Source organism: Mesitornis unicolor, unplaced genomic scaffold (genome assembly GCF_000695765.1).
Source record: "Mesitornis unicolor isolate BGI_N332 unplaced genomic scaffold, ASM69576v1 scaffold1581, whole genome shotgun sequence".
In the NCBI taxonomy this organism is placed as follows: Eukaryota; Metazoa; Chordata; class Aves; order Mesitornithiformes; family Mesitornithidae; genus Mesitornis; species Mesitornis unicolor.
Genome location: NW_010162926.1, coordinates 36,622 through 46,842, shown reverse-complemented (window position 1 = coordinate 46,842; position 10,221 = coordinate 36,622). Strand labels below are relative to the sequence as shown.

Sequence of the window (10,221 nt, the reverse complement as noted above, 5' to 3'; positions counted from 1 at the left end):
CCCTGCATGAAGCATTTCTGAGACTTCAATCTATTTGGTATTTATTTTTCTGTATTCTGCTTTTTCCTAAGCATATCCCTCTTTCTTTTGTGAAATTACTCAGCAGTAATTATTCAAAGCTTAGTGCAGAAAAATTCCAGTCCTCATATTTATCTCCCTTCATGGTTGTATATGTCAAGATGATACAAAGTAGGTTTTTATCTTTTCAGCTTCTATCCTGATGAAGTATTAAAAGGGCAAAATACTGTGATTAGAAATTACATTAATGGACAGGGCATTAATTGTCTTGGTTTTAATGATTGGAGGATCAGAGAGAGCATTTTATTCAGTAATTAGATGTGTATGCTAGCAGTGGAAATGAGTCACTTGTATTTACCTGACAGGAATCTATTCCTCCTATGTCATATCCTGCACACATCATATTCTCAGTAATACTATATTCTGGCATCTGTTGTTGGCATTTTTCATTTGAAATGAGAGGAACTTCTGCTTCTTGCAATATATATGAAGTGGGACCTGATGAAAATACAAAATATGTTTACCCACTCTAATAAATACATGTATCGCGCTTGGAACAGCAATGATTTCGTTCCTATTCCAGCATGCTGGGCACACTACCGAGCAGCAGGAAGCCCTGCCTCGCTGCTGTATTATTCAGGCTTATAGCCCTGTAACACAATCACTGATTAAATGGTGCTCATTAACTGAATCTTGTTGCTCATTTGTGTAATGGGACTGAATTTGGTTATAATTAAATCAAGATTACTAAAATCAATGACTATGAACTCACTGTGGGGAGATCTAAGGGATAATTAAGGGCTTAGGAGCTTGAATTCTCCAATGTTTCCTCACTATTCATTATGTAACTTTGATTGACTATTTCAAGTTTTTATAAAAATTTCTGTTACTAATTCCTACCCAAAATTTTAAATGCAATTTTATTCTGAAAATGTAGAAGCAAATGTGTACAAGCAACTGTGGAAGTGAAATGGCATCTTTATTATTTCACAGAGGCTCCAAGTCTGGAGCATGTGATATACAAACAGAATATACATTTCGTACTGCAGTTAGTATGCTTGACTTATGGGAAAAATAATTTGCACATTGTCAGAAAGACTAATCTTCCTCTCCTCCCCAATATCTGGAAATAAGATGTACATATTTCATATTGAGAAAAGTAGTCATCATAACTTCTAAGGGGATGAAGTTTTTTTCACTATTTAATGTTCTTAGATATGTATTTTTTTGGTAATAAATAGATCTCTATTATTTTGCTTCAGAGAAGGAAGAGTGGAGGGAGATGGTTCCCAGATTTTCATATGGAGGAGTACCTCTCTAAACTATTTAACCTTTGAAACTGCTGTGGAATCGGGAGCAAGCTTTCCCTCATGGCTTCATGCCTATCATAATTTTCCAAGCAGTTGACCCACCTTCATTCAAAATACTACCCCAGCCAGCAATGGAGCAGTTAATTCCTGGTAAAAACTGTTGATTTTTTTCTGGTAAGCAGATAGGTTGTATGTAATCTGTGAATGAGAAACAAGCAATAACTTTCAACTTCTTCCCTGTATTCAGGTTTTTATGAAGTCACATAAGAAAATATTCAGTAATTCAAACCCACTTTTTGGGAAAGATATCCAGGAAGTACTGAACTAACTCCAGAATGATGAGGTTGTAAAAAATGTATAGCCACCCCATCACCCTCATGTACTTAGCACAGTTAGAGTTTTGCATCATAGAGTAAATCTGTTTTATAGGACAAAAACAACTTACCTGTATATTGCACATGGTATTGAAGGTGCATGAGAGCAATATCACCATCTTTTTTATGCTTCATATAATGAGGATTTATAACTATTTGATCAATGTTTCGTACTACTGTTGAAGGCTGTGTCATATCTGATTGGTCATACAAGCCAAGAACTGCTTTCCATTGAGATGGTTTTAATTGTCTCCTAGAAGTTGCAAGGAATATCCACAATTATGAATGATTAATGAAAGTTTTGAAAAATATGTTAGGTAAAATAACTTCATGGTAATTCATAGCATTTGCACATTTTGTCAAAATAAATAGAATGTAGTGGATGTGCTTACAGTTCTGTGATAGTAATACTATCTTAAACATCCACACTGCAGAAATATGTGGTTGATTTTTAATGTTAAGCTTATAATGCATTATTGACAAATAATTAATCAGACAGTGTAGAGGAGGAAAAGACATTAACTAAATTACTGTGGCTTTTTAAACACTGTGAAGAATACTGCTGACTGCTCACCAGGCAATTAATATTGGTCCCCGTTAGAAAATTATTATGGACTATCTAACGAATAATAGGTAAAAATTTCATTGGAAACACTGCAGCTCATAGACTCAGAAAATTCGTCTCTAATTTTTTTAATTTAAATCAAAAAAGTATGCTAAGACAAAATACGATATCATAAGCATTTTTTGCTGAGCTATGCATGCTGGTTTGAGGCTGTATTTAAGTTAGAGAACTTAATTATTTTCTATTTTTTAATCAACCAGTTCACAGTTTAAAAAATATATTTTCAGACTAATTGTTGCACTGAATTGATTTCTGCTGATCTTTTGCTTTGACATCAAGAGGTTATCTTGTTCTAAACTAGGAGCATTGAAGTTAAATGTTCAAAATTAAGGTGCGAAACTTGCAGATCCTACTTAGGAAAATTCCAGCAAAGTCAAGATGATAAAATGAGATTTAAGTGAAAGTAGAAAGGTGATATAAGTGACAAGGAAGTACCAAGACAGGTGTGAATTTATTGTGTGAAAACTAAGAGGGCTTGATCCTTCTCATTTTAGTGTCTTTGTGTGGAATACAGCTCCTGTCGTGCAATGAGGCAGCACTACTATATTGGTATAATTACCACTGCCTTACTACTTAACTACTTATAATGAAAGCTCTACTGTAATTTTGCATATTCATGTTTCTTTCTTTCACCATTTCAGTTTCTAGGTGTCTTTTACAGCACTTGTTTTTATTATAGATGTTAAAGAAGCAAACCTATATTTAAATATTTCCTAAAATATTTAAATATGCATCGCTTCTTTGAATGGTATAACTAACACCATCTAGAGGATATTCAATGCACATAAAACAATGCACATAAATTGAGATTCATTCAAATGATGCACAATAAGTCTTGATCAATCTATGATAATATACAAGAGGAACAGGCAACACTGAGTTTACGTGTATGAGGTATGATGTCATCCTTTATACCATTAGCAGAGATTCAACTAATTAATGGAGGCCCCCATTACTTACGTGTTAGGTGCAAATGCTAAGTATTAATACCAGATCTTTGTAGTGCAATCCTTCACTGTTCAGAAAATGCTGCTTACTTTCCATGATTCTTAATTTAAAGTAGGGACTGAGGGCTTATCAGGAAGTAAAATGAGCCTTTAGCTGAGCCTAATAGTGATTCAAAACACAATAATTAAAACAGCGAGCTAGTTGTTAATTTTTTATATCAGTGTCACAAATTATTCATAATCTGGTGCCTTTTTAGTGAACCTGCACATAAACCAAGTGTTTCATCATCATTAAAATACAAAAAAGAAAAGACATGGCATAGATGTCATATGGCCATCTCAGCTAGTTGGAAAGATGCCCTGGAGTCAGTGCAGAGAAGGAGTCACTTGTGAATTTATATCAATTTCATTCTAAAGTAAACATCTAGAAACCCTCTAAAGACTGCTGCTCCCCAGTGATTTCAGTATGATCTTTGAAAGTGTGTTTTTCTTTATGCAGGACTGATCGATGGCTCAGGTCATACTTCAATCCATTTTTTACTGACAACTATCCACCAGTTGTATACTTGTGTGTTGTGGGAGTATCAGAAGGTGTTGGCTTCTGAGTCCAGTGAAACTTACCCATATACACAGTGTGCTGCTGTCACCAGCCATTCATCACTGACAATGGAAGCTCCACAAAAAGGTCTGGAATTAAAATGGAGTGAAACTATCCAAGGCCAAGCCTCTCTTCTGGCATCACTTCCACCTACAATCTTTGTTCTGTTGTTCTGAGTTACCAGATGTTTTCCACAAGCTAAAATAAAATTTTTTTAAAAAATAAAATATTTGTAAAGGGGCATATATGTTTCATTAGACTAGCTAATATTCTTGGAAAAATACGCTTTGTAGTATCTGAACTGTTATTCAGAAAAACTATTACTATGGAAAAAAGTTTGATTTTTATAGCAGAAATCAAGATGCAACTTTATAGCTTCAATTTAGATGTGTTCTTTTCTCACACCTTCTGGATTTTTTATATGTGTGTTCTGAGTATAGATTCATCTCTAGTGCATACTTATCTCTAAAAACAAGTGAAGACTGTAAATTTTCCTGTGTTTATATCTTTATAAGTATAGTTTTATAGCCCATTCCCTAACTTTTCAATTCAAACTATAAACATTAGGCTTTATGGACTGAACAATTTGATTTCTGTGCAAAATATTCCCAAAGTATGTATACTTACGTTTAATTTTGCACTCTAGATGAACCACCAGGTTGTTCAAACAGTGTTCTCTAGAATGAAAGTGCAATTAAATCACAAGTATCTGCACACCAGATAACACTAAATGACTGTCAAATATACACACATACACACATATATATGTAAATGTACATAAGCATATATATACTTATATATATGAGTACATTAATTTACCAGTATAAAAAAAATAGTATTTTTTCATACATGTTGTAATGATAGTCTAATTATAAATATACAACATTATATTATATATAACATTAAATGTACATATTCCTCTTCAAGGAATACTTAATCGGTGTATGTTATGGAAATAAAAGTAGACTCCCCATGTCTATTAGGGAAATGAGTCATCTGTCTATGACAGATTCTCAATAAAATGGTAACAGCATATGGTATTTTTTTTCTAGATTTTGAGATGTTTTCAATGTCTTACCACTAGAGATCAGTGTGACCAAAGAATTTAAGAGGTTAGTTTGATATCACTGTATCTTTTTACTAAGATTATAATGCACTGTAAAATATATACCTGCATATACAGGGTTAGAAATTATTTAGCAGAGATATAAAGGCAGCAAGACCACAGATCAAAACTACTCAAGCATTTCTGATACCCAGTTTTAAGACTATCTTCATAGCTTGTAATGAATCTGAGCACTTGGGACAGTGTGTGTGCTAGCAATTTAAATCTGATACACACAGAAATATATCAGAAAAGAAAAAGTCTGCCAATGGCTAGTTTACAGTATGCATTTCCACATCACTTTTAATTAGGAAAAAGGAAGGATTCTTTAAAAGTGATATGGTATTACATTTCCCTCACTATGTTTGCTCTAAAATTTGATATCTGTTGTGAGGGAAATAGTGCATGACAACACCCAGAATTTTTGCAATGGCCTAGTGGTGCCAGAAGGGCAAGTATGAACTGTAACGTGTAGCACTGAATAGTCTCAAATAGCCATTTTCCACTTCAAGATAGACACATAATTTTAGAAGTTATTTAGAAAGTGGAAACAAAATTCTGTAATTTGTATTCAAATCTTTCTTGATGTTATAAGGGTGTCCCTTGGTAGTGAGACAAGCATCAAGGAGGACAACCAGAAATGCATAAACTCACAGGAAATCAATACTATCTTCTGCATAAACTTCATAGCAACTAAATACTCTTGACTAAGCTCCCTTCATAGTCTTTAAAAGGGTGGTCAGTGGTACTGTATATTACCTCCTTTATCTGGTCCTGTGCTTTCTCTTAGGTAGGTGTATAAACTAGCCAAACTAACATCCAACATCAGATTTGTCTCTATTGTTTTTACATTGACGCAGCGAGTCACATGTAGCAAGGATCTTTGTCCTGCCACCAGTACCTACTGATCACTTTAGTAGAAATTACTTCATAGTTCTCTGCTTTTTCTTCTTTCTGAAACTATCTCACAGTATGAAAACCACTTCATTGTCTGCACTTCAGTTTACCAGTCCTTAACTGCCTCTTGGTCAGCCAGTAGAGTCCAAAAGGCAACAGAGGCATTGCATTTGCTGAATACCCATCCTATGTTCCTCTCTGAGTATCCTCTATGAAGCAGCATGCTGGACAAAAATTTGGAGTAGTTGGGATATCTGTGAGTATGATCTTCATTTAACACTGCGAAAACAATCATGCCTCTGGAATCCGTTCACATATATCTTAAAGGCAGGATTTTGCCATGTTTACAAACCTATCCTGCTAAGAAATACATTACCTAAGAGCATCAGAGAACATTTTTGCTGTCTCTGCCACCATAGCTTTCAAGTCCCACCTTTGCTGCAGTGGTAGTTATGCTTGAGTAAAGACCAAAGGCAATGTGAGGAATACGTTTTATAATTTGATTACTAGCTAATGAATTTTATTTGTCCTTTTTTGTGGAGGTTTGTTTTGTTTTGTTTTGTTTTTTTTAAATAAAATCTGTGTGATCTTTCTATTATTCATTATATGTACAAAAAGGTATGCAAATCTGTAATAGTGTCACCATGTTAAATGACTCCTATGAGCTGTCCAGATGAAACATGGTACAAGATACCTATTACTGTAGCAGAAATACAAGATGAATGAACTTATTCCATTTCCTCCTGCATTAATCATGTTTTAGTTTTTAATAGATGTTAACAGAATACATCTTTAAATCACTACTGCTTTTTAAGATCTCTTGTGGCCATGCTGGTATAGACATACACTCAAGAAATAAAGAAAAAATAGCTTGCAGTGGTATTCCATTAGTCTAAGATATTTTCACCACCAGAGAGACTGATAAATGTTTGGGATTACAGAGTGTAATTAGAACAAAAAATGTATCTTTTTAAAAAAATCATTTTTTTTACTGTAGATAAAATACAGCATAACAAATTAAGAATTCTCTCCTGCTTTGTTACTGTGTGGTATGTTTATAAAGGAAACCTGAAAGAACATGGACTTTTGCCATCCTCAACATGGTTTCAGCATTTTAGCAATTAGTAGTTTTCTGCCTCCGTGCTTTTGGTAGGATTCCAGGAAAACGTGTATAATAAGCCTTCTTATAAGTAGAAAGAGAGTAATTGAAGTCATTATATATTTTTGTTATTTTATTATGGCAAGCCTTTCTCCTTTTGGAGGTGTACTGTAAATCCCAGAATTCCCTGAGAACATAATCCTGTGCTAACGTTACATTTTCATTTAAATACAAGAAACTCTTGAAGTTTGTAAGACCCTTCAGAATCAGTTCAGCTGTTACTTGGACTGAGAAAGATTAGAATATAATCAAATGTATTCATAGGATCATCTAATGATCTAATGATTCACTTCTAAATGTGGAAACAGATCCAGAAGTCATTTTTGAGTTGGAGTAATTTGTCTAAATATAGATACCTGGCTGTGGTTTGCTTACCTTAGAGATTCATACTTAGTCCTAAATCTGCACTAATAAAGTGAATGGATTATAGTGTGACTCGTCATATTTCAAGAGATGTCTTGGTGGATTGCAATTTAGAGTGCTTAATTTTCTCTATTGATTGCAGAGAGAACCTAGCGTGGTGGCTATTATATAACTACTCCATTTTAATTCTTCTACTATACTATATATTCATAATTTCGAGATTTCTAGATAAATGTTTTGTAAAAATAGCAGTATTTATCATTTCCATGGTAAATGTATAAAGACTTCATTTAAGATTGTCCTGAATGCTAACTAAAAATGTAGCAAGCATCTGTCTTCTTTTAAATTTACAATAGGACAAAAATGGAAGAGGGGAGAGTGTGTTATACAGAATTCAGCAATAGACAGAGGAAAAAACTTAGATATGTTTAAAATCCAGACATCATACAGAATCATGTTACCTCCCAGATAAACTTGAGCTAGAAATTAGTGTATAAATGATCACCACCATACTTTAAGTTATTCTTTGTATGAGGAATATTCCTCACTCCACCCACCTTTTTGTAAATATTAGACTGTTGTTAGCTGTTTTGGTGATGCTGACGAATGGGCCATCTCCAGTGAATAACACAGTTGATGTCATATTTGCATCCCTGGCAGGGAAAGACACACATGCATGTTTTTAGATATTTATTCTGTTCAACTAGTGGAGGAATATTTGGGAAATGATTACACTGGTGGAATAAACTGCATGATTTTTTTCCTGAAATAATGACTATTAATCAGGAGATTTTTGAGGCTTGAAACTCACATGTATTAAAATGCGACTCACCTACTTTCACATCTTATTCTAAGATTTCTAATGCTATAATAGTATTGAAAGTGACAGAAATTAATTATTTTAATAGCAGTAAGTTGTCAATTTCTACTTTTCTGTGACACAACCAAGTGTTTGCAGTACTAGTTCTTAAATATATGGATCTAAAACTTAGTATGCAAAATGGAACAGTAATAGCTGAATCTTGGAATATCACAGAATCACAGAATCACAGAATCACAGAACGTTAGGGATTGGAAGGGACCTCAAAAGATCATCTAGTCCAATCCCCCTGCCGGAGCAGGAACACCTAGATGAGGTTGTACAGGAAGGCGTCCAGGCGGGTTTTGAATGTCTCCAGAGAAGGAGACTCCACAACCTCTCTGGGCAGCCTGTTCCAGTGCTCTGTCACCCTCACTGAGAAGAAGTTTCTTCTCAAATTTAAGTGGAACCTCCTGTGTTCCAGCTTGTGCCCATTACCTCTTGTCCTATCATTGTTTGTCACCGAGAAGAGCCTGACTCCATCCTCGTGACACTCACCCTTTAAATATTTATAAACATGAATGAGGTCTCCCCTCAGTCTCCTCTTCTGCAAACTAAAGAGACCCAGCTCCCTCAGCCGCAGTTTTGCTTTATTGAGGAAGGGTAATTACACTGATACTATACTTCTGTGCCTAGAGAAGAAATATATATATTTTATATCATGAAGTATCTAATGGAATAAATGCTACCTTCCTTAGAAGTTAAGTTTCACATCATAGATCTGTTGAAATTAAAATAACTCCTTGTGGAATAAGGCAAATGTGTCAAGTCTGCTACTAAGCAGGATAGTTCCGCAAAAGTAGGGTGTACTCAACTCACATTTTTGTAATGAAGGCCTTATGCACACCAAGAATTCTGTGTACTATTGGTGAGATAAAATGTTTTCATGCTTACAACCCATATCCAGATTTACTTTATAGCACATTCTGCATCATATACTTTGTGATACTGCATATGACCAGCTTGGAACGTACGCCTAAGAAACATATTTATTCCTCCTGAGGAAGCATGGGGGAAAAGGCAGCTGTTGTCAGATTACATATTTTTTTGGATGGCAACAGTCTACTCCCACCTGACTCTTTACCCCTACATGTCTCACGGCAAGAAGAGAACCATTTGTGCAGGTTTAATACACAGGGAGCATCTGTGCATCAAGGAAATTAAATTTCTTCTCTGCAAGTGCAGTAAATCTCATTCTCCTGGTAAGTATGAAGTCTAGAACCCACCTGCAAATCTGCTGTGTATAAAGAATAAGACTAGATATAAGAGAAAGGAGACATTCAATATCCCTGCTGTGCTGACAGAAAAGCTGTATGACCTTCCCTACTGAAAAAGTAATTACTCCAGTGTTTCTCAACCTGGAAATGGAAAAGCCCACTTAATTTTATCCCTAGATATATGTACAGCCTAGTGTACAGACATTTTTTCCAATATAAAACACTAGTATACTAATAGATACTTTGAAGATTTCCCCCAGAACCCTGACCTGAGCTTTTAGACAGTACAGGAGAGTATGGAGTGCCAACCTAGGTAGGTAAGGTCAAATTCTATTACAAGAAACTTCAATGAGACCAGTCTAATCACTGAGTTATGATAAGTGCAACTGTGTGTAAAATGCACTAAGTTATTTCTTGAGAAGGTTAGTGAGCAGGAGTTTTTACCAATGTAAAGTTAACATGCTACCAGGAAAAGCTGAGAGTATGTACATTTATGAGTATTACTGGCTTATGTTTTCCATTTCCATGGCATATTATACCAGGAAACTTCAATTCAAAGCACGTGTGTTTTACTAGATTATTGTAACGGACCCTGTAATTTTTTTTCTTTTTTTTTTTTGCCTTTTTTTTTTTAATAAATGCTGAATTTTCTGAATTACAATTTGAACTTCTCTGAGCTTCTCTGTAACCACAGGAACTTTATTAAGCTTCCCCAGCTTTTTGAAATAAAATCTAAGCCCTTTTTTGAG

General features: G+C 34.7%; 1 protein-coding gene across 1 annotated transcript in view; it reads right to left on the bottom strand.

Moving 5' to 3' along the window:
- Positions 1 to 10,221, bottom strand: part of TMPRSS15 (transmembrane protease, serine 15) — a gene marked incomplete at its 5' end in the record, with an annotated part of 43,277 nt that overhangs the window by 1,494 nt on the left and 31,562 nt on the right. The window contains 5 exons of the mRNA XM_010193758.1: positions 377 to 516; positions 1,431 to 1,526; positions 1,774 to 1,955; positions 3,896 to 4,070; positions 4,500 to 4,549. Coding sequence (XP_010192060.1) covers positions 377 to 516; positions 1,431 to 1,526; positions 1,774 to 1,955; positions 3,896 to 4,070; positions 4,500 to 4,549 — 643 coding nt within the window. The remainder of the gene's footprint in view (positions 1 to 376; positions 517 to 1,430; positions 1,527 to 1,773; positions 1,956 to 3,895; positions 4,071 to 4,499; positions 4,550 to 10,221) is intronic.